This window comes from Phocoena sinus, chromosome 2 (genome assembly GCF_008692025.1).
Source record: "Phocoena sinus isolate mPhoSin1 chromosome 2, mPhoSin1.pri, whole genome shotgun sequence".
Classification (NCBI taxonomy): Eukaryota; Metazoa; Chordata; class Mammalia; order Artiodactyla; family Phocoenidae; genus Phocoena; species Phocoena sinus.
Window position 1 is genome coordinate 166,198,519 of NC_045764.1, and position 24,206 is coordinate 166,222,724.

The 24,206-nt window shown below is 38.8% G+C and overlaps 1 protein-coding gene across 6 annotated transcripts in view; it reads right to left on the minus strand.

Moving 5' to 3' along the window:
• Positions 1-6,641: 6,641 nt before the first annotated feature.
• ATXN3 (ataxin 3) overlaps positions 6,642-24,206 on the minus strand; it is a 33,496-nt gene continuing 15,931 nt past the window's right edge. For 5 of the 6 annotated variants that reach the window (XM_032623940.1, XM_032623942.1, XM_032623938.1 and 2 more), the window contains 5 exons: positions 22,146-22,278; positions 21,639-21,805; positions 20,240-20,336; positions 15,796-15,875; positions 6,642-11,150 (listed from right to left, as the gene is read on the minus strand). In XM_032623940.1, the coding sequence (XP_032479831.1) occupies positions 11,056-11,150; positions 15,796-15,875; positions 20,240-20,336; positions 21,639-21,805; positions 22,146-22,278 (572 nt within the window). In that variant the 3' untranslated portion in view covers positions 6,642-11,055. Of the gene's footprint in view, positions 11,151-15,795; positions 15,876-19,013; positions 19,068-20,239; positions 20,337-21,638; positions 21,806-22,145; positions 22,279-24,206 lie in introns of all 6 variants that reach the window. The other variant, XR_004348630.1, reaches the window with a different exon arrangement.

Below are 24,206 nucleotides of genomic sequence, written 5' to 3' on the forward strand. Positions count from 1 at the left end.
AAATTGTGACATAAAGGTGACCTGCAAGTTATTAATGTGTCTCCCATTATTCTGAGCACCAGGGATACAGCAAGAGAAAAAACACACACAAAGTCCCTGATCTCGTGGAGCTTGCGTTCTACTGGGAAGGAACAGATGAGAAATTAAATGTAATAAATATAAGACAGGTGGTGATGGCTGCTATGGGGAAAATATAAAACAGGGTAAGAATGATATGGGAGGGATGTGGGGAGAAATGGCACTTGTAATATTGTAGATGGTGGTCAGGCAAGGCCTCACTGGTAAGGTGATATTCGAACAGAGACTTGAAGGAAATAAGATAGTGAGACATGTGGGTATCTGGAAAAGAGCAGTCCAGGCAAAAGAAACAGCTGATGCAAAGGTCCTGAGGTAGGAGAATCCTTGCCAGGTTAGAGGATTAGCAAAAAGCAAGGATGGCTGGAGGAGAGTGGGCTAGGGAATGGTGGTAAGCAGTGAGGACCAAGGAGTAAGAATAGGAGAGGGCAGATCACATAGGACCTGGTAAGCCAGTATAGGAACTTAGAGTAGGTTGAGGGATTGCTTTGAGAAAAGGAGCCACGTGAACTTAGGACCTAATTGGGTTCCTGGATGACAGTGAAAAGTTTAGTGTAAATCAAGCTCTTATTTCCTACAGGTGTAAGTTCTCTGGAGTGCCATTTCCGTAAACTCATGTTATGCCATAAAGATACTGCAGTTAATGAAGAAAACAAACAAAATATATGTCCTCACATCATGTATTAAGTTATTAACATAAAAGCTACATCCTGAAGTCCTCCTTATGGGGAATTGTCTATAGTGCAATGGACTATGGTCTGAGAGATTTAAAGTTTGGTTCTGATAAATAGCATGGTATGATGTTTGGGATGTGCTTCAGAAAAATGGGGACAGGGTAGGTGAAACAAGAATTGTCAGGACTTGATCACGGTTGATGCTGGGCGATGGGTACATAGGGGTTCATTATAGTGGTCTTTTACTTTTGCATAGATTTGAAAGTTTTTATAATCAAAAGTTGAAAGACATACAAGTTTGATGAAGTTTGGGCTGAAGACACCTCTTCTTTTTCCTACCCAAAACCCCTGTAGCTAATAAGGGTGTTCATCATCACTTAATGAGTAGCAAAATCAGCCCAGCAATATCAAACGTACCACATCAGACAGAGCCCATGAACCTGCATGGCTCCACGTGGTGGGATCCAGGCTGCCCAGCTGAAATTCTGAACTTAGGATTTTTGTAACCTCAACAGGTAGAAGATTTTTTTTAAAAAGCTAACAGCAACAACAACAAAAAGTACTATCAACTGCAAACTGGTTTCCATTTCTCGAGGCAGCATCACCAATACTTCTCTAGGGAGAACAGTTCCTTTGTTCTGATGAAACCATCCAAATGTTTTATTTATGCAAATGTGAAGGAAAAAAAACACATTTTTTAAAGTAGAATTTAAAATATTAGTCTGATCTTTCCCTCTGAATTTCTAAATATTATGCTTATAATTGCCATTTTCTTATTAATTTTAGACATTGCCTTCTCTCTATTACAGAAAATAAAAGATTTAGCAGTCTTGTATTACCACATGCCTCTATTTCCCTTCCTTCTGAGCTCCCAGTAGAGTGGTATCATAATTATTGGTAACATCACTAAAGTTTACTTTATATGACTACATAAGTGTTGTTCATTGCTGAGCCACATGGTATGCTAAGATAACATTTCCTTTATTTTTCAAACTTCTGTTCTTCCTGAAGTTAACAAATTCCATCTTTTAGATTTGCACAATTTTCTGTTATTACAGAATCACTAATCCTTCTAAAACTTAGCAACAGAATTGTAAAACATGCTCCTAATTCTTCAAGAAAGTATCAAGAATTCTATTATTTGCTTAGACTCAGTCCTTTCTACCCGGAGTCCTCTGTTTCCCTGCTCCACGCTCCCCTGACCTATTCTCTGGGCCTTGTTTTTCTTTCTGGAACCTCGTAGACGCTTCCCTTTATCTGTGATGCTCTGAAATTAATAATGATGTGCCTTGGGGTGGGTTTGTTGTTTCATTAATTATGTTGGGGACTCAGCAAACCCTTTCAAAAACCATGTCTTTTAGTTCTGCAAATTATTTTAAATACTTTTTATTGATGAATGGCCCCTCTCTAGGGAAGCAGCTGTTTTTCGGATATTTTTAATCAATCCACCTGGTTTCCGTCCACATCTCACCCCCACCTTCCATGATAGTTGTTGCTTCATGTCCTGGGTACTGCTGGATGTCCTTCTCTTTAATACTTAGTATGCACCTTCCTCAGTTCTGCTCATTCCTGTATCAGCTTTCGCCGTCTTCCAGAGAAAAGTTCGCATCTCTCTTCTGCTGTTGCCTCAACTGGCAGTGACTGCTAATTGTTCCCCAAAGTCTGTTCTCCCCTTTGGGCATAGTAATTGAACTGTCACTTTTTTTTTTTTTTTTTTTTTTGCGCTACGCGGGCCTCTCACTATTGTGGCCTCTCCCGTTGCGGAGCACAGGCTCCGGATGCGCAGGCTCAGCGGCCATGGCTCACGGGCCCAGCCGCTCCGCGGCATGTGGGATCTTCCCAGACCGGGGCGCAAACCCGTGTCCCCTGCATCGGCAGGCGGACTCTCAACCACTGCGCCACCAGGGAAGACCGAACTGTCACTTTTTACCTGGACAATGGTACAGTAAAAGATGCCAGTGCCCCTTCTGAGCCCGTCACCCCTTTACCGTTTTCGTGCACACCTATCTTTGGGGGTCATATAAGTGGAGGTGGCGTGTGCAACTTTAAGGAAGTGACCTTAAAGAAAGGGCACGTGGCCTTTTCCCACCCTCCTTTTGCTTTCTGATTGCTGGAATGCAGATGTAAGCATGGGCACCATAGCAGCTGTCTTAGATCCATGAATTGACATTAGCAATGGAAGCCATGTATGTAAAGCAAGAATACAGAAAGCAGATTCCTGACACTGTGTGATGCCCTATCAGCCCTGGATTGGCAATCCCTACATTTCCTGAAGGTGAGAGAGAAAAAAATTTGCAGCGTGTCAAGTCACTGTTATATTAGGTTTTTCTATGACAGTCAGATCTAATCTAATGAATTCATCTCTTATGCTGGTCTCTCTGTACTTATGAGTTTATATTTTTTTCTTTACTTTCATTTATGTAGTTCCTTTTTTTAAAATTTTATTTATTTTTGGCTGTGTTGGGTCTTCATTGCTGTGCGCGGGCTTTCTCTAGTTGTGGCGAGCAGGGGCTCCTCTTCATTGTGGTGTGCAGGCTTCTCATTGCGGTGGCTTCTCTTGTTGCGGAGTACAGGCTCTAGGCATGTGGGCTTCAGTAGTTGCAGCACATGGCCTCGGTAGTTGTGGTGCACGGGCTTAGTTGCTCCGCAGCACGTGGGATCTTCTTGGAGCAAGGATCGAACCCGTTTCCCTTGCACTGGCAGGCGGATTCTTAACCACTGGACCACCAAGGAAGTCCCTTTACTTTCATTTAGGTGGGATTTTGGAAGGGAGTAAATACAGTGATCAATCCTATGTATTTTTTATTGTGAAAAAATATACATAAAATTTACTGTTTTTAATTAGACAGTTCAGTGGCATTAAGTCCATGCACATTGTTGTGCAATCATCACCATCCATCTCCAGAATTCCCTTCATGTTGTAAAAATCTACATCTGTACCCATTAAATAACAACCCCTTAGTTCCTACTCTACCCAGCCCCTGGCAACCACCATTCTATTTCCTGTCTCTCTGGATTTGACCGCTCTAAGGACCTCATAAGTAGAATCACACAGTAATCCTCTGCACTTAACTAAAAGTCCCTGGGAGACGGTTCAGATGATTGTTCCAAAAAGCTAAATCTGCTTTGGGCCTGAGAATGTTTTCAGTGTTGGAGACAGGGCTACCCTTGTGCAGAAGAGAAACACAGCTTTTGGAGAAAACATATCTTATTTGGAGAAGGCATGAAAGGTGTGGGATCAGTTCCTTCCTGGCCTCTGGCACTGGGTTTGAGCCACTTTAGAGGGGTGAATACCAGAACCCACTGAACGATTTTCTGAGAGACTCAGCAGGACTCTGGGTACCAGCAGAGCTTCTCAGGGCTTGTGTGACAATGTGTGGTTTGGGGCTGAGACAAGGCCATTCCACTCACCTTTGCTTGGAACTTAGGACCCGTCTGGTGCTCCAAGGATTAGACATTGTTGAGCGTGGTACCTTTGCGTCTTATTTTCTACCAGGTTATTGCTGGTATACAAACAAGCTATTGGTTTTTGTTGACTTATTGACCTCCCTCATTAGTTCCAGTAGCTTTTCAGTTAATTTCCTTGTGTTCTCTAGGTGTACAATCATATCAGCAAATAATTAGGCATCATCCTTCCCAATATTTACACATCATCATTTCATATGATAACATGTTGACAGTAGTGAAGGTTCACTTAAAGGTAATTGGAGTGACAGGCCTAAAGAGCTTTGGGAAAGCTGGTTTCAAAAACAGAGAGGCCAAAGGCCAAGTGAACGGGTAAGATGTTACAGCACATGCTTATATGTGACATGATGATGTCCTGGACTAGAAGTGGCTGAGAAGGACCAAAGGGAGCTACTCAGATATTAATCACTACAATTGATCATGTGGATTGACAAGCAAAATATCAATACAATGCTAAGTTTTCAAAACGGTAGTTTCTGACAGTGATGAAAAATACTGCATAAATATAACGGGAAGGAAAACAAAATGCACAAGTGGGAAGTGGGAGCCTTGCCTAAAATTCTGATCTGAGAGAGGTTAAGCAGTATACCTTTAGTGTTAAAAATTCAGTTTTTCGGGTTGCTTAAGGTGGACACTGGCATGGAAGGCTCTTTGGTAGAAGATGTAGTTAATGGGCCTTTTAAAATGGGCCTTTTTTTTTTTAAAGAAAGGCTTAGGATATTCTAGAGGAGAGAATATTCTAGAATCAGATTGTTTGGTGTAATAAAATATAAATACAGTTCAAACTTATCTTTATAAAACTGTACATAAGATTTTGCCTACATCCCAGTTCCAGCTTTTGTTCATTACCTGCTAGCCTCTCCAGCTCTCTCTGTTCTTCAGAGACAAGCAACCACCTCTGTCTGCCCCAGAGTCATTGTGCTTTTTGCTGTTTCCCCAGGCAGTATAGCGCCTCCTCATTTTTCAGGTATCTGAAAGGCACCTCTGCAGAGGCCTTCCTTGAAACCAGTCTGAAGCAGCACTCCCTCCCAGTTACATGCTATCACATCATCATTTTGTCTTCCTATCTCACAGAACAAGCATAGCTCTTAACATGTTATGAAGCCATGCTCAGTAATTCAGATGTTTCCTCTGCCTAATGGCCAATCAGAATGCAAGCACCAGCAGAGCAGAGTATCTTAATCATGGCTCTGTTCCAAGAACCCAGAACCATGCCAGGCACATGGTGAACGCACACAGGTCTTGCTGAGTGAGTGAATGAATAAGGAATTGTTTTTCTCTTGTAGCCCATGAGACAAAGGGTGGTTGGGGATCCTGACCCAGGGAGAACTGGAACAATCTTGAGAGAATAAGGTCCAGAGAAGAGTGGCAGTCCAGTTGAAAGAGAAAGTCTTCATAGCAGGCCAATGACCTTTAGGGACAGGGATACCCAAGGGGCAAAGGCAAAGGGGCAAACGAGAGTGTTAGGGTGCCTGGGGGTGAGAAAGAACTCGGCTTCTTTGAAGACCTATAAGGAGGCCTGCTAGGACCATAGTGTGAAAAGGGGAAATGTCGAGAGTAGAGGCGTAAGAGGTCAGCTGGACCCGAATCACCTATAAAATTAAACGATGAGCATTGGCGATGCAGACACAAAATGGATGAAAGGATCCTGAAACACGCAAATCTTCAGGATAAGGACAACCCAAAGTTTGCCTATCCTTTATAAAAGTTCTTAGCTAACCATAAAATGGGCATTCAAATCAACTTGTACGTTTCATAGGGCCCACAGGTGATGTTGATGAGATCAGAGTCATTTGGATTGGTCCATCTGAGGACTAAGCTATGAAGTTATGCTAAAAAGATGCATGTGATCAATTTGAAATTTTTGTTTCAAAATTCGTGCCCAACCCTAAGTAAGGGTAAAATGGATATACAATGCTCATTATAAAACCTGAGGATTCTATAACCCTCAGTCAGTCCAGGTGGATTCCAATTGTTAGTCTGGTGTCCGGAGTTGGATAAAATGAGGAAAAATGGCACGCTTAAAACTGTCACTAATGTGCTCTGCTTGCTCTCAGGGTTAAAAAAGCAACTGAGCCAACATTTTAAAATCAGATTTCAAATAAAAATATGGAATTCTTAGCCTCTCTTAGAAAAGATCAGAGGATCCAGTAACAACAGGCCTTCTGGCAGCAGCAGTTGGAATGGAGAATCAGTGGCTTCCCCTGACCTGCTTCATTCATCACCACAGCCATAAAAAAATGCTTCTCAAATTCACTCTGCATGTGAATCCCCTGGGGATCTTGTTAAAAATGCAGGTTCTGATCCAGTAGGTGGGAGTGTGGCCTGAAACTCTGCATTTCTCAGAAGCTCTGAGGGTGTAGATGCTCCAACCATACTTTGAATGCAAAGCTATAAATTAACAATAAACACAAATAAAAACAGAAGTAAAAAAGCAAACATTATCTTTATTTAATAATCTTTGATATTTAAAATACAACTCATCGAACATCCACATTAACAACAGTGTCCTCAGTGTTCAACAGTGCTTTGGAAGCCCAGCTTTTCTAAGGACCAGACAGGAAGGCCTGTGTGTGTATTAACGGCAAAACAACTCAGACAGAGGAGCACACACAGAAGGGCTGCAGAGTTGGGTCCTGAGAAATGGCACTGCCACAGTGCACTTGTGTCATGGCCAAAAGAATGCTTTTTACTTCAGATGTTTTTTGGTAGTTGAATTTCAAAGTTTATTTGTACAGAACAGTAATTTTTAAAAAGTTATTCCTAGTAGTCCAGTGTTGTAGAAATTAGATAATCACATTCAAATGTATGTTTTCCTCTTTAAAAAAAATTCCTGAAAACATTCAACTTTGAAATATGAAGGAGCCAAGTGAAGTGCTTCCTAAATGAATCAGGCATTTCCACATATATTTCACTAATGCTCCCCATTCCTAGTCTATGAATCCATAGTCTTAAAATATTTATTGATACACTATTATAATTAAACATGCCAATTGCTATAAATTTGGAAGTGGTTACTAGCATTAATTCTTAACATGCCAGACCATTTTGCAAAAAAATTAAAATAGCAGAGGTTTTCTTCAAATTAAAAAAAAAAAGATAATCCAAGAATTAACCAACCATGTCAATAATCTTCTCATTCATGAGAGCAAAATGGAACAAAAATATTTTATGTATAAGACTTTAAAAAAGAAGTTGGTTCATCTCTTTAGCAAAAGATGACGGTTATAAATGGACCAGAAATGAAGCAAAGTTTTTATTTTGAAAATATGAAAAATTACTTATATTGCTGAAATGATTAGTTAATCCAATCTGATTTTTCTTAATTAAGGTCACATCTGTAACATCTCCATGCTTGTTAGGGCCCAGCTACAACAAACAATTTACTTTGAAAGTAGTGGCCATAGACCTCTCCAATTGCAGATAAAGTTTTTAATAGAAAGTCATCAATATTGAATCCTCTTAAGAATTGAATCCTCTTAAGAATTTAAAACATCAAGATTTAGTTTTCATTCTAGGCTATTTCAATTATTATCATTATATTTTGCTTATGCACTGAGAATCAACCTTTTTTGAATTTGCACAGGTCCAATGGGCCAATTTTAAGACATTTAGTAAATCTTGGCACTAACTTGATACTGTTTAAAAATAGTATCAAACATGCAGACATTAAAAATGTGACTTAAGCTCTTACTGGCATAAAATTTACTTTATTTGACTTAATATTAAATGAAATAATGTAGACTATGGGTAGTTTTGCCTATAATGATCCTCAACTAGTTGAGTTTTTCCTCGTTAACTTTGGCATGAATAAAGTCTTAATTAAGAAAAATTAAGTTTTAAAGAAAAAAAGCACCTCCTTAAATATTCTACAAATTGTAAACTATTTGGCCAAGATCTTAGAGCTGATATACAGTTTACCTGCAGCAACCTTTTCAAACTTTTTTTTTTTTTTGCGGTACTTGGGCCTCTCACTGTTGCGGCCTCTCCCGTTGCGGAGCACAGGCTCTGGACGCGCAGGCTCAGTGGCCATGGCTCAGGGGCCTAGCCGCTCCGCGGCATGTGGGCTCTTCCCGGACTGGGGCACGAACCCGTGTCCCCAGCATCGGCAGGCGGACTCTCAACCACTGTGCCACCAGGGAAGCCCCCTCAAACAATTTACATTACTGAAATATTCGTATGTTAATTACTATAAAAATGTACATTGATGGTTTAGATCAGATGTTAACTTCTCTGAATTTTTAAAACATAAATAACTACTTATTAAATCCATGACATCTGTAAGTATGAAAGTGTTATTTCCAAAGATTGTTTAAACTTTACTTATAATACTAGCATTGTCATGGTACGTATTTCATCCCGGTAATACAAATTATACATTAGAAAAATGATACCAATAGTTTAAATATTAAACATTAAGGTGTTCCCAATTGGTAAAACAGAATGGAAATCTTTATATAAATAAAGTTCTTAGGACAGTGAATTGCATTGTTCCTGACTTGCAGGTGGTTTAAAGTAAACAGCACTTCCTGATGTGTGAACTATAGCTTTGTGTAACTTTAACATTTTCTTACTGTGGTTATGAGCACTGGCATCTTTTCATACTGGCCAACTGATTAAGAAATGGAATCTAAATGTTCAGTTAAATATATGCCAATCCACACAGGATGGCAGTTCACTAGTGATTCTGAATCTGCCTGCCAAATATAACAATTTCACAACTAAATAAACACATTCAAATATATCCAGTGTGTGCTCGGCCCTGCTTTAAAAAAATCCCTAACAAACGAAGGTCAACATGCCACATTTCTTTAAGTGCTTTAACAAGGCTGTGTAATATAAGAACTAACCCTAACTCTTAAGGTTAAAACTTAAATGTATATTCATTTTCTCATTTTTATATTAGGTAGCTCATCAATTCAAATATATGAAAAGTTTAACATAATTTTTCAATGGGAAAAGATACAGGCCGAATATCCATGGAAAATATGACTAGCATACTTGGGATAACTACAGAAATGTCCAGTCTTAAAATATTTTGGTTTGTAAATCATAGGGAGTAGTATCAAACTCCAACATCCCTTGTAGTTCTAAAGTTTTGTAATTCTTCTAAAACATTTTCAATTGTCAAAAGAAAACTTTAGATTTTAAAAGAAAACCATCTAATTTTATGTAAGGGAAACTTCAGAAAACTTACTTGGCACAAAATAATGACTAAAAAAAAATCTGTCTCTATCCAAGAAAAAGCTATTTCATAATCATAAATAAAAGGCAGTTTTTCATCTCTTTTCAGTTAGCAATAAATCCTACATCAAAAATTTTTCCCTGATAAAATGTGTGTAGCCATACACCAGGATATGGCAACATATCATACTTTAATTTTCTAAGTTGTCCGCTGAAATTTCTTCTTAAATTTTAGCTTCTAAACAATTCATCATTCAAAGGGGCTTCAAAAGGGGATGGAGAATGAAGGGGAGTAGATGACAGAATTTAAAAGGTCCATTTCAGAGAGACATGGTTAATTTTCACTGAAATCATCCCACTGCATTGACCCAGCAAGAAACTGCATCCCAATTAAAGAATGTTTGTCAAAACTAAAGACTTTCTTATTCACAAACCCAGTAAGTACTGTGACTTCTGTAATTCTAAGCTATTTAAACATGATGCACGTGTTAAATCACAGTATAAATTTAAATGTAGTTTTGTTGGTAAGTTATTTTCATGTTCTAGATCATTATCTCTGGCAGACTATACCTACTAAAAGATGTACAGCAGAAGCAGACATCTGCACTTCATGAATCAATTGTAAACAGAACAGACAGCTCCAGTCACAAGAGGAAAAATAAAATGAAACTCCTACTAAAATTGAAGGCCAAATTTTATCTATCATACATTCATGGTGGGCACTGGATGTTGTTTTATAACAGTAGGAAACTTGCACACTATGCTTCTCCTATTTTTCTCAATTGGAAAAGAAAAGGAAATAACAAGGTGCAGGAAAGAGGGTTACAGCAAACCTATACAGTTCTGACATAACTGAGAAGACATTCACAAAGCATTTGGGAAAGGATGTGCTCACACATTAACAAAATTCTCATTTATTCTCAAATACTTGTGCAGAGCTGATTTCAGAGTTTAGGAATGCACCAGAATCATGAAATAATGATCCCATCTGAGAGGGCTTAAAAAGCAAAACCTCAAGAAACATTACCATCTTTCAAAAGAGTTGTAGAAAGTAATGAAAACCACGTAGCAGAGAAACTGTGATCAGAGAAAATAACATGAGAAAACACCCAAGTGCACAATACATAGTCAGAGGGTAAACAGCTTATCCTTCTGGAACTGTTACTATTATCAACACAGAGGAGACACTGTCCTAAAAGGTTAATTTGGTTAAAGAGAAATAAGAGCAACTTTTAGATGATGAAAGTCAGCCAAATTCCCTATGCAGAAGGAAGGAAAAGAAGATAAAATGTGGGGGAAAAGTTCTGTGGCAATAGCTGGTTATAATTAGTTGGTCTGCAAAAAGAGCCAAGAAAAATGCCCTAATTTTAAACATGTTAGATATTGCACACTCAAAAAAGAAAAAAGAACAGTTAGAAAACTATTTTAAATTTCTTTAATTGCTGAATGCCTCTTTGGCTAGTGTTTGGAGGATCGTTATTTAGTCCTACAACGGATGTATTTTTCACCCTCTCAACTTTTTGTTTGCAAACCACCTAAGTCTTATTTCCTCTGTTGAAAATTGTTCTCTTTGACACATTACCAAAATGGACCCTATGCTGTAAACACACAGGACAATATTGGAAAGACTGAATATCTAAATGATTTGTGAAAGATATTATTTTTTTCCTTCTGTTTTGAAATTACTTCTAACAGTTTCTAAAGACATGGTCACAGCTGCCTGAAGCATGTCTTCTTCACTCATAGCATCACCTGTTGGGGATAAAACACATGTTTCTTAGAAATTTCTAGAAAATTCCCAAAGTCATCAAAAGGTAAGCTCTTAGAAACTGTTTGACTACTATAGTTTCCTTTGTTGATTTTAAAAGTTTACATACAATAAAATCCACTTTTATAATTCTGTAGGTTTTGACAAATACATAGAGTGGTATACCATTATCATCACCCAGCTACAGAACCGTCCCACTGACCAAAAATATTCCCTCGCCCTGCCCCTTTGTAGTCAATCCCCAAGCCCTAAGTCTAGGCAACCACTGATCAGTTCTCTGCCCTACAGTTCTGCCTTTTCCTGCATGTCAACACAAATGGAATCATCATTATGTATGTAGCCTTTCAGTATGGCATCTTTCACTTAAAAGCATTCAGCTAAAGGGAAGAAATTTTAACTTTGTGTCTATCGATGATGAATTAGTTTAAAAAAGTTTGTTCTGAGAAATAATTATTTACTCACAGGAAGGTGCAAAGATAGTTCAGAGAGGTCCTGTGTACACTCTGGCTAAATTTCACCTAATAATTAAATCTTACATAACTACAGCTCAAACCTAAATCTGAATATTGGGACTTCGTCATACATGTAGATTCGTGTAACCACCACCACCGCAATCAAGACAGAGAACTGTATGGCACCATCAAGATCTCCCTCCTGCCATCCCTTTTTAGTCACACCCACTTCTCTTCCCCCCCACCTTCCCTAACTGCAGGCAGCCACTAATTTGCTTTCCATCTCTATAAATGTCGTTTTTAGAATGTTATACACATAGAATCATACAGTATAAGATCTTTTGAGATTTTTTTTTTTTACACTCAGCATAATGCCCTTGAGATGCATCCAAGCTGTTGCATGTGTCCACAGTTGGTTTCTTTTTAATCCCGAGTGGTATCCATGGTATGGAGGTACCGCAGCGTGTTTAACCATTCACCTACTGTAGGACATTTGTTTTTTTCCAGTTTTTGATCATGACAAATAAAGCTGCTATGAACATTCATGTACAGGTTTTTGCATGGATGGAAGTTTTCATTTATCTGGTATTAAATGGGAATATAACTGCTGGTTGCATGGTCAATGTATGTTCAGTTTTTATAGAAATTACCAAATTATTTTCCAGAGTGGCTATACCAGTTCAAATGAAAGTTAGAAGTCTTATCTCCCTTTACGTTCCCCTGTTTGTAACTGCCTTTAGTACTTCCTATATTTTACGCTAAAAACCAAATCAATGTTACAATTCTTCCTTCAGTTATCAAATGTAATTTAGAAAACTGAAAAGGAAATTCTGTTGTGCTTACCCATATTTTTATTCTTTCTACTGTTCTTTTTTCCCTCTTGATGTTTCAAAATTACTTTTTAACAGTTCTGTTTAGAGAACTTCCTTTAGCCATTATTTTCCCCCTCATTCCTGAAGAAAATTTCATGAATTCTGGGTTGAGACTTCTCTTCTTTCAGCACTTGAAAAACGTCTGTCACTTCCTTCTGACCTCCACGATTTCAGATGAGAAATCTGACGTCACGCAAATTGCTGTAGGCAAGCTGTTTCTAGCTGATTTTAAGATTTTTTTTTTTTGTCTTCAGTTTTCAGAAGTTAGACTACGATGTGTTTTGGCATGGATTTCTTTGCGTTTATTCTGTTTGAGGTTCACTCAGCTTTTAGAATCCGTAGGTTGGTACCTTTTGCCAAATTTGGGGAATTTTCAGCTATTATTTCTTTAAATACTCTTTCAGCTATACCCTCTTTCTCATCTCCTTCTGGAACTCTCATGGCACAAATGTTAGATCTTCCCCACAGGTCTCAGGCTCTGTTAATTTTTTCCAGTCTAATTCTCTTTTTGCTCAGAATGGGTAATATCTACTGTTCTGTCGAGTTCACACTGATTCTTTTCTCTGTCCTTCCATCCACCTGTTGCATCTGTCCACTGAGTTTCAAAATTTCAGTTATTGTTATTTTTCAGTTCTAAAATTTCTATTTGGTTCTTCTTTATATCTTCTCTCTCTTTCCTAAGGCTATTTTTTTCATTTGTTTCAAGCATGTTCATTACTGCTCACTGGAGCATTTTATGATGGCTGCTAATTTAAAATCCTTGCCAGATAATTCTAACATCAGTGTCATTTTGGTGATGGTGTCTACTGATTGTCTTTTCTCATTCAAGTTGAAATTTTCTAGGCTCTCGATATGACAAGTGATTTTTAAGTGAATCCTGGATATTTGGGGTATTATCTTATAAGAATGTGAATCTTATTTTTTTAAATAAATAATTTTATTTTTGGCTGCGTTGGGTCTTCATTGCTGCACGCAGGCTTTCTCTAGTTGTGGCAAGCGGGGGCTACTCTTCGTTGTGGTGCGAGGGCTTCTCATTGAGGTGGCTTCTCTTGTTGCAGAGCACGGGCTCTAGGTGCACGGGCTTCTGTACTTGTGGCACGCGGTCTCAGTAGTTGTGGCTCCCGTGTTCTAGAGCGCAGGTTCAGTAGTTGTGGCACACAGGGTTAGTAGCTCCGCGGCATGTGGGATCTTCCCGGACCAGGGCTTGAGCCCGTGTCCCCTGCATTGGCAGGCGGATTCTTAACCACTGCGCCTCCAGGCAAGTCCCGTGAATCTTATTTAAATCTCCTCTTTCAGCAGGCCTCCTCTGACATGAGCACCAGTGGCAGAAAAGGGGTGGTGCCCCGCTGCTTCCAGATGGGGAGAGGGTGTGTGTGACCACTACTGTTGAACATCCGTGGGAGTTCCGGCTTCCCACTGATACCTGCCTGATTGGGAGGGGTTGGAATGCCTCGTTACTGCTTCTCACTGGCACTGTGGGGGTGGTCTCCTCATTACTGCCTCAAATCAGTGATGGCCTGATTCTCCACTATACCTCTTCTGACATCACCCAGGCGACAAGCCAGAAGGATGCCTCTTTATTGCTAGGTGGAAGTCCAGGCTCCCTAAGACCACTGACACCATGGGAAAGGGGGCATCATTGTCTCCTGGAGGAAAAGAAAATCCCAGCTCTCCACTTGGCTTTTTCTGACACCACTCTGGCCCAGAGAGGCGGGAGATGTGCCTCATTACGTTACTTGGCCTTTGTCAATGGGGTAGGGTGGCAATAGGACCAGTTTATTTACCTAGTCCAGGCTGGCTGGACTAGAGTGTTTATTATCTAAAAGTTTTTGTCTTGCCAAGTAGTCCCTTTTGGCTCCATAGAGCAGGCTTTTCTTGGGGCAAAAAGAAAATCCAGAATACTGACCACTATGTCTTCCTCTAGTCCTGAGCTTCTCAGCCAGTCTGTCTTCTACCTTTCAGATTCTTCTGATATTTGTTTTATACAAATGTCTGGGGTTGTTAGCTATACTTAGCAGAATGATTAGGAAAAAGTACCCATTCATTCCTTTTTTTTTTTTTTTTTTTTTTTTTTTTTTGCGCTATGCGGGCCTCTCACTGCTGTGGCCTCTCCCGCCGCGGAGCACAGGCTCCGGACGCGCAGGCCCAGCAGCCATGGGTCACGGGCCAGCCACTCCGCGGCACGTGGGATCCTCCCGGACCGGGGCACAAACCCGCGTCCCCCGCATCGGCAGGCGGACTCCCAACCACTGCGCCACCAGGGAAGCCCCATTCCTTTTTATTGCTAATAATAGTCCACTGTTTGGATGCAGCAGTTTCTGTGGCATGTACCAGCTGAAGGACAACATGTAAGCAGTTTCCAGTTTGGGGCTATTACGAACAAAGCTGCTGTAAGGATTCATATACAAGATTTCGTATGAACCTAAATTTTCTTTTCTCTCGGTTATATACCTAGGAGTGCGACTACTGGATCACATGGTTAAGTGTACGTTTAAGTTTTTAAGAAAATAGTAAACCGTTTTCCAAAATTGCTGTACCATTTTACGTTCCTGCTAACAATGTATGAGTCCCAGTTGCTCTGATTCTTGCCGCATTTGGTATTGTTAATTTAATTTTTTATTAAGCCATTCTTGTAGGTGTGTAATGGTGTCTCATTGTGGGTTTAATTTGCATTTCCCTAATGACTAGTGATGTTGAGCATGTTTTCATGTGCTATTTGTCATCCATATATTTGGTGAAGTGTCTGTTCAAATCCTTCACTCATCTTTTTGAATTGTTTTCTTATTTTAGTTTTGAGAGTTCTTTACATATTCTACTTAAAAGTTCTTTGTCATGTACAGTTTCCTTCTCATTCGATTTCTACTACCAATAATTGGCCAAAGTTTAAGACCTATTATTAAACCAAGGCCTGAGGAGTAACTCTAGATTTCTTTGTTGTAATCTGGACTACACTCAGGTGCTTTCAGTTTTCCCAGTGGTAAAATGAACTTATTTTCCACCTACTAATATTCATTATCTCTGAGAAACTTTTGGAGAATGTACGAATTACTGTGAAGTTGCAAGTGATGTTTACAATTTTAAAGCAAAACATTGTTTAAGTGCTTCAAGGGCACTTAAGGATACACACTAAGGAGTTAGCCTACTCCTTAAGCCAAGAAAGTTTGGTACATTACCAATTCCTTCAAGAGTTTCAATATAATGAAAGCGAGGAGAAAAAAAGCCTATAAAGCCAAAAATCACATGGAGTCTGGGTGTCAAACAGAGCATGCAGATAACAAATGGGATATAGGATCAGAGAGGCGTACCGAGATCACTGTCAAGTGCTCCTGAACTTGTGTTCGGCTTTTCACATGGATGTCCTGGTGGATCTTGCTGCTGCTGCTGCCTGAAACATTCAAGAGTGAATGTGTATTTAAAAAACAAAACCTAAGAATAAATATGCCACGAGAAAAAATATTCACGTGGAAAATAAACGGTTCCACACAACAGAAGAGTCACTGGCATGAACACCACAAAAGAAGGCAAGAGCAAGCAGTCTGATAGAAAACAAACTTGTGGTTACCAAAGGGGAATGGGGGGAATAAATTAGGAGTTTGGGATTCATAGATACACACTACTATATATAAAATACATAAACAAGATCCTACTGGATAGCACAGGGAACTATATTCAATATTTTGTAATAACCTCTAATGGAAAAGAATCTGAAAAAGAATATATATATCTAAAACTCAATCACTTTGCTCTATATTTGAAATTAATACAACATTATAAATCAACTATACTTCAATTAAAAATAAAAGAGCAATCAGTCTCATATAAATTACTGAAAAGCATCACAGTTCTGATCCTAGAAAACTTAGAAAATTCGAATTTATCAGGCAAATTAATGGGTAGGTATTTTCACCACAAAAATAACACATTGTACAAAAGGAGTCACTGGTAGCTATTTCGGGTTTTTTTTGTTTTTTTTTCCGGTACGCGGGCCTCTCACCGCTGCGGCCTCTCCCGTTGCGGAGCACAGGCTCCGGACGTGCAGGCTCAGCAGCCATGGCTCACGGGCCCAGCCGCTCCGCGGCATGTGGGATCTTCCCAGACCGGGGCACGAACCCGTGTCCCCTGCATTGGCAGGCAGACTCTCAACCACCGCGCCACCAGGGAAGCCCTGTTGCTTATATTTAAAACACAGGATTAGGAGGGACCCCGGTCTGGGTCTGTGGTATTCAGAGCTGGAGAAGGCATTAATAACACTGACATATACCTGTAGGCTACTTCACAGTTTACAGAACAGTTTTACACACTGCCTCATCTGATGCACATAACATGTGAGTTAAGGTTTTACAATGACATAGCTGACACAGCAGAGTTTTGCTCAGGGTTTTATGATAGGTACCATGGATTTGGAGATTACCACTGGAAAAAATATCATGGCTACGAAAATATCACTTAACAACTCTTACTCATAAACTATGAATTTGCAACAGGTAGACTTTCAACAGCATTTTCATGCTTAATGCATGACCACTGTGGCTACTATATTAAGTGTGAAGCTTCAAACACTCTACAGGAAAAAAAAAAAAAGCCTATACATTTCAATGAAAAACAAATTAGCACCAGGGTCAGTTTGGAAAGAATCAGAGGGAAGAAACGGCTCCATAACCTTAGAGCCAAGTTCTCCAAAATAGAAGGTATTGAGACAAGGACCCATATAGGTGTAGTAATCAGGAATTCTACTGAAAGGCAAAAATTAGTTTCTCAGCTCCTTCACTAATGAGTCCTACAAGATTCTGAATGCTAGCCAAAGTTAAAAAGAAACCCCAAGAAGTTAGCTCTTATCTCTAGTCAGCAACAAGTAACTGTAAAATATTCTCTAGTTCTACTCAAGTTCTCACCTGTATTTTCAAGGCCAAACCAGGAGGCAGAGGATAGTAAGCCGAAGCTGGAAACCATCACAGTACTTTCTTACCCAATCAACTGCCCCAGTCAGAAAGGAGACTCAAACATTTAAAAAAGGGTGCAACGTTGAATAAAACACCTGCATTAGTTATAGCTGGCATTGCGCTTGTTATAACTTACTTAGTCATTATGGAATGTTACTGCATTATCCTTTGTATTCTAAAAAGTTTAACTCATTGGAAGTTCTACATTTTTAATCCAAAAAAATCTAAAAACCTTTTTTTTTAAAAAAAAAGAGGGATTTGTTTTTATATTTTAAAGACATTTTCTTTTTCTTACACGTACTTGTGAATTTTATAGTTTCTCTATAAAGTATGTCTGTTTGGACCATTTTATTCTGGAAAAAATTGAAGTCTGAAAAAAAGCATGGCAGAAGTATCACTTGGAAACTGTTCTGGAGAGCAGTTTAGAAATCTGTACCAAGGCCTTAAAAATGTTCATGTCCTTTAACTTAGTAATCTGAAATTCTCAGAATAATTAGCAGAAATGATGATAGGTTTGAGGCATAAAGTCAATACAAGGATTGTTCATTGCATTATTATAATAGCAAAAATCAAAAGGTTCATAAACTGTGATACATAAATTCATTTTTTTGTTTTTTTTTTGTTTGTTTGTTTGTTTTGGCGGTACGCGGGCCTCTTACTGTCGTGGCCTCTCCCGTTGCGGAGCACAGGCTCTGGACGCGTAGGCTCAGCGGCCATGGCTCACGGGCCTAGCCGCTCCGCGGCATGTGGGATCTTCCCAGACCGGAGCACGAACCCGCGTCCCCTGCATCGGCAGGCGGACTCTCAACCACTGCGCCACCAGGGAAACCCCATAAATTCATTTTATGAAATATAACATAGCCTATTACAAAGAATATTTAGTATCATGGGAAAATGGGTATAACTGATATACAATATATGGGCGTTTGTGTGACTAGAAGCGTATGACTGCCAAAACACTCACATCAGTTATTAAAGGTAGGATTATGTTTTTTTAATTTAGATATCTCTAAAAATAAAATTTCCAAAATATTTTTTAATCGAATTAAACATTTAAAGCTATTTTTAGCAACAACTAGATAGTTGATGATATTATAGAACTACCATTAATAATCATATGTGATAATTATTCCATTATTGTATGACAAGAGCATTTGGCTATATTAAGAAAGAAACATATATTTTAGAGACACACACAGAAATTAATACAGATGCAGTATGATGACTTAGATTTGTTACAAAATAATCCCACCCTGGGGCTGGGAGAGTAGAAAGCATGGGAGATGGGGGCATAAAAATAAAACAAGATGGCCCATGTGCTGATATCTGTTAAATCTGGGCAACAGATAAATAGGGGTTCCTTATGCTGGTTTCTCTACTTTTATATAAATTTGAAGTTTATCATAATTAAAAAATAAAAAGAGTTAATTTTAAAATTTAAAAGGGAGTGACAAGCACTAATAAGCACTATTTTGAAATTTTAAACATAATTAAATCCATTAATCTATCACTGAATAAAGACTAGAAATATCTCACATTAAGACCATTAATCTATCACTGAATAAAGACTAGAAATATCTCACATTAAGAGGATGTCAGTTGATCAGAACTTTCCTTCATATACTTCTGAGCTGTGACTTAAAAAAAAAAAAACAGAAAACAAAGTAAATATTATCTTCATTATACCATCAAATGTAAAATGCTCTAACATTCTATATACTACTGAAGTACTACCAACTCTGATGTGTACGAGTCTTCTGAATTGCAGAGATGTTGACCTGTGAAAAAATGTGCACCTTAGAATTGTTGAAATATAGTAAATAATAGGCCAGACTCAGCCACTGGCCTTTGTTTTCTGACCTGGGATCAGAGGATCTGAGTATCATTATAGATCTTGTGATCTTAAGATTAAGTTATATCATTAAAAAAAGAAAAAGGGATGAAGACGTGAGTGACAGTTACTGGAAAGGATAATTTTATAGGTGAAATTTCTATTTTGAAAGCACTTATAAACCTGGGCACAAAGTTAGGTTTTAGGAGCTGATGATTCAGATTTATGGTTACCCTCATGTCCCTGATGCTGATGGGCCTGCAGTACCCCGCTACCGTGGCAATGAGTGGAACAATTAACCATCACTTCTATTTGGGGGCATGTTCCCCTACTGCAAATGCTGTTTTTCCTATTAATTCACAGGAGAACTTCGCAGGGTTGGTCCAAGTAACCAAGAAGTACATTCAAAGGATCATTAGGCTTTGCTCTTGCCTTGACCCAATTCCATTTTCCTTTTGATGACGAATTTTACAGGGTTTCCTTCACCCTATTTCATGTAAATTTAATTAGTACTAGGGCAAAGTTTTCCCCTAAAACTATATTTGATTTCACAGTTTATTAGCTACAAATTTTTATTTTTATTTATTTATTTATTTATTTTGCGATACACAGGCCTCTCACTGTTGTGACCTCTCCCGTTGTGGAGCACAGGCTCCGGACGCGCAGGCTCAGCGGCCATGGCTCACGGGCCCAGCCGCTCCACGGCATGTGGGATCTTCCCAGACCGGGGCACGAACCCGTGTCCCCTGCATCGGCAGGCGGACTCTCAATCACTGCGCCACCAGGGAAGCCCTAGCTACAAATTTTTTAAAAATACATTCAAATGCTCATAGGGTCAGGCAGTAACCAGTATTTTAAAAAAGGAGAGAACCCTCAATAAAATAAATGGTTTAAGTCAAAGCTGTATGTTTACAAATAGACAAAACAGCCAAGGTAAATATTAAATATGCAATTTTAATATTGTACCAACTACTTTACTTTTCAAAGTAGGCTTCTCTTCTCTTCCGTAGCTCTTCTGAAGTAAGATGTGTACCTGACGTCTGTGGAGTATCTTGACATATATTTCTGGAAGTACCTGAAAACAAAATAAAACAGAACAGAAAACTATTTTATTTACCAAATCAAGCAATAATATGTTTATACTTATGTGAAGGAACTTTTGAAAAGTTTTGTTCTCAAAAATATTCTGTACCATTCTGTAAATGTAAGAAAGGCTCTGAAAGTCTCAGGGAGAATCTGAATAAGGCAGTTCACATCTAACCTGTGTCCACTAGAGCCAAAGCTGTTACCCATCTGTGATGTAGTGGATGTGAGGAGGTAAGCCCAACGACCAACTTGGTAGGAGAAATAATTAATGCCACACTTGTGTGCTCTCTTATTAGAAATGAATCTGCACTTTCAAAGGCATAGAATCCCTAGAAGCAACTCAAAGTGGATGATCACAAAACAAACCCATTCTCTGTATCCCTCTATCCTGAAACATTTGGGTACTACAACAACTTAAGTATGTTTCCACGTTCTTACTTCATAATTGCACCAATCAGAGATTCTGCACAAACTGTGAAATAAAGTGGAAAGGAAAGGAAAGTACACAGAAATATCTAAAACTATTAAAGCTGGTGTCTGTCCATTACTGGGCTAATCTAGCAAGGCTCTACTAATCCAAAATGGGCCTGCACACCATATGGACTACTCATGAGTCTCCTGGCACACCTGTGAATTCCTTATTTAGATATTTAAGGAATTCGATTGACAAGTAATTTCATTAGAAAGTAGAAGGCAAATTCACATTAGACAAAAACAAAACTATCAAAGAAAAAAAGAAAAGAAAACCTCTCACACTTTTAAGTAAGCCCCTTTGAACAACATCCCAGACAACTCCCTCAGCTTGGATTCCCTGAGGGATGCATCTTTACTCTCAGCTGATGGGCTTATATCACTAAAAAAGTGGGCTCACGAAAGTGGGCTTAAGCTGTAAGCTGCACAGCCACTAATTGTTAGAGTTTTGTAAAATCAATTTACTTTCTCTGTCCAGGCCTTCCTTCATGTGCACTAGCATACATTTTTAGAACAGTTGGTCTGGGTAAGGGCCCACTGACCTCACAATGATTGACCTCAGTTTGCTATTGTGTTAGCACAGTATTATAACCAAGTGGAATAACCAGAAATAAAAATAAAACTAGTCCTAATATAACACAAGCCGTAAAAAGTTGTTTTAAAAGAAATCTAAAAAACAATAACTGATTGTACATAGCTATTGCTTCTGCAGTGACTGTCCAAGAACTTCTACCAATAGTACATTAACTTCCAGAAGAACTAAGAATGATCTGAATCAGTTCTTCAACAATGAATAAAGTATGTGTCGGAATGTCCATACCTTGCATGCTGAGCTGAATGGCCCTGCGGAGATCTGCTTCTTCATCTTCCAAGTCAATTTCTTGGCGACTTAGTGCCAGAGCCCTCTGCAAATCCTCCTCATCTTCGTCTAACATTCCTGATCCATCGTTTGCTTCTAGGACGCGTTCTAGATCTGTTTTCTGGACTCTAAAGAATAAAAGCACTAAAAATAACTGCAGACCACTCTTCTATTTTAGATATAACAGAGACATTTATAAACCAAAGATTTTTATTTTATGTAAGTCAAAACTTACATATTTTCTGGCAGACAAGGTCTAATAATATAAAGGTTTTATTGTGATGTGAATCTAAGTATATTTAAATAATTCAGAGTTGATCCATGGTTAAACCAATAAACTTCACTAAAACATAAAGGTCTAAAAAACATCACCAATAATAAAAGGACCTCATCTTCAGTGTAAGCATGAAAATTTAATTTTTGCAATGAAATACTATCATACATTCCATACTGCAAGTTCAATTTTACCTCTGTTCTTTGAGTTGTGCTAATTCTTCTCCAATAAGTTTTGGTCGATGCATCTGTTGGACCCTGATCATCTGTAGGAGTTGGTCAGCTTCACAGTCTGGCAGATCACCCTTAACAACAAATATAGAATAACCTAAAAAAAAAAAAGGCAAAAATAAACTAAAACAGTTAGCAAGTGATTCAAAATTGATTAAAAACAACAGCAGATAGAGAGGCAGCACAGAACAGTGGAGTGAGGACACAGACTGAGGAGTCAGGAGTACCTGGGTTCAAATAATGATTCTTACGCTTACTAGTGGGGTGATCTAGAACAAATTACATAGTCTCTGAACCTTGCTTTCTTCACTTGTAAAATGGGAAGAGCCATCTCACAGAGTGACTATGAGAAGTAATCGAATCTGTAAAGGGATCTACTAAAACAGTGCCTGACCAAGTAGGTTACACTAAATGATACCAGAGAGGCGAGGAAAGGAATAAGGAAGAGCAAGGAATCTGGAATCAGATGACCTGGGTTTTAATCCCCTCTCTCTTCGATTTCCTAGCTGCCTGGCCTCTGGTAAACCCCTTTACCCATCTAGGTCTTGGTTTCTTCAACTGCTACATAGATTATACTGTGCCTTCCTTGGAGGGCTATTTGAGGACACAATCAGAGGATGTGTGTAATAATGTGTAATATGGGTAAAATGAGTCATCTGTGGAAATTGCTGCCCCTGCCCCTGACACTGACACATACACATCCCTCCAAACTGAAAACAGGAGCTGGAAAGCCAATATCCCAAATCTAGTCAAGGTGTTGAAGATGCAGTTCATGTTTTGAAAACATTACACCGGCCCAGTGGAATTTTTTATAAATACGATTCTAGAAAGCCAGGGTTTCCCCAGCTGGATACGCCACACAATAGCTAAATAAGGGTGGGCTACACCTAAGTCACTCTAATCAATTTACGTTTTTCTTCATTTCTTATTTTTGGCTGCACCACGTGGCATGTGGGATCTTAGTTCCCCCAACAGGGATCGAACCCGTGTCCCTGCATTGGAAGTGCAGAGTCCTAACCACTGGACCTCCAGGGAAGTCCCTCAATTTACATTTTTCTACCATAAATTTTCTTCAACTTTGGTGCTTGTTATGGATATTCTTTGTGAAGATTAACAGATAATGAAACAAATGAACAAAGATGAAAAGGACTGTTAATGGAAAAACTCAAAAGAGTAAATCATAATACACTTAACATTTGTTTCTCACAAGGACAAGTGTGCTCAGAGTTCAGATGGTTTAACATGTTTTACACCAATAAAATTGTTTCTAGAGTCTAGAATAAACTATGTCAGCTCGCGATGCTATTCCATGAAGAGTATCAGGAAGGGCAGAAACTGCCTTATGGAGGTGGCACTGTAAGGATCTTGGCTTTCATTCAAGATTAGATCTCATTCTAAGTGTGCTAGGAAGCCACTGAAGGGCTGACGAATGAAGGTGTGCCATAATGTGCATTACATTTTAAAAAGAGCACTCTAGGCTGCTTTATCAACAAAATATATAGGAACCAGCGTGCAAGCAGAGTGGGTCTTACTAAAATGGAAAACCTGAGGGATAGCATATATGGGGAGAAAAAAAAAATACGTCTTTTGTAGATGTGTTCAGTTTAAAATGCTTTCTGGACTTCTGAGTGCAGATGTTAAAGTTAGGAGTTTGGAGTTCAGTGTAGATGTCTAGGCAAGAGATAAAAGTCTAAGGAATTACTGGCAGATAGACTTTATTTAGAGATGATATTTAAAATAATGGGAGAGCAGTCAAGAAGTTGTCCAAAGACTGAACTCTGGGTCACTTCATTAGTTAGAGATTGAAAAGAGTAAGATCTATAAAAGGAATCTGAAAGAAGCAGCCAAGCAGCAGGTAAACCTCCATAGAGGCCTGGAAGCCTTGTGTAGACAGTATTTCAAGAAGGGAGGATATAGGTAGGAACAAAGGTTTTAGGCATAAAAGAAAAGGGATACAAGTATATAAAGTCAAAGAAGTTACAACACTATGATCCTACATGTAAACTGGAGAGAGGTACATGACAA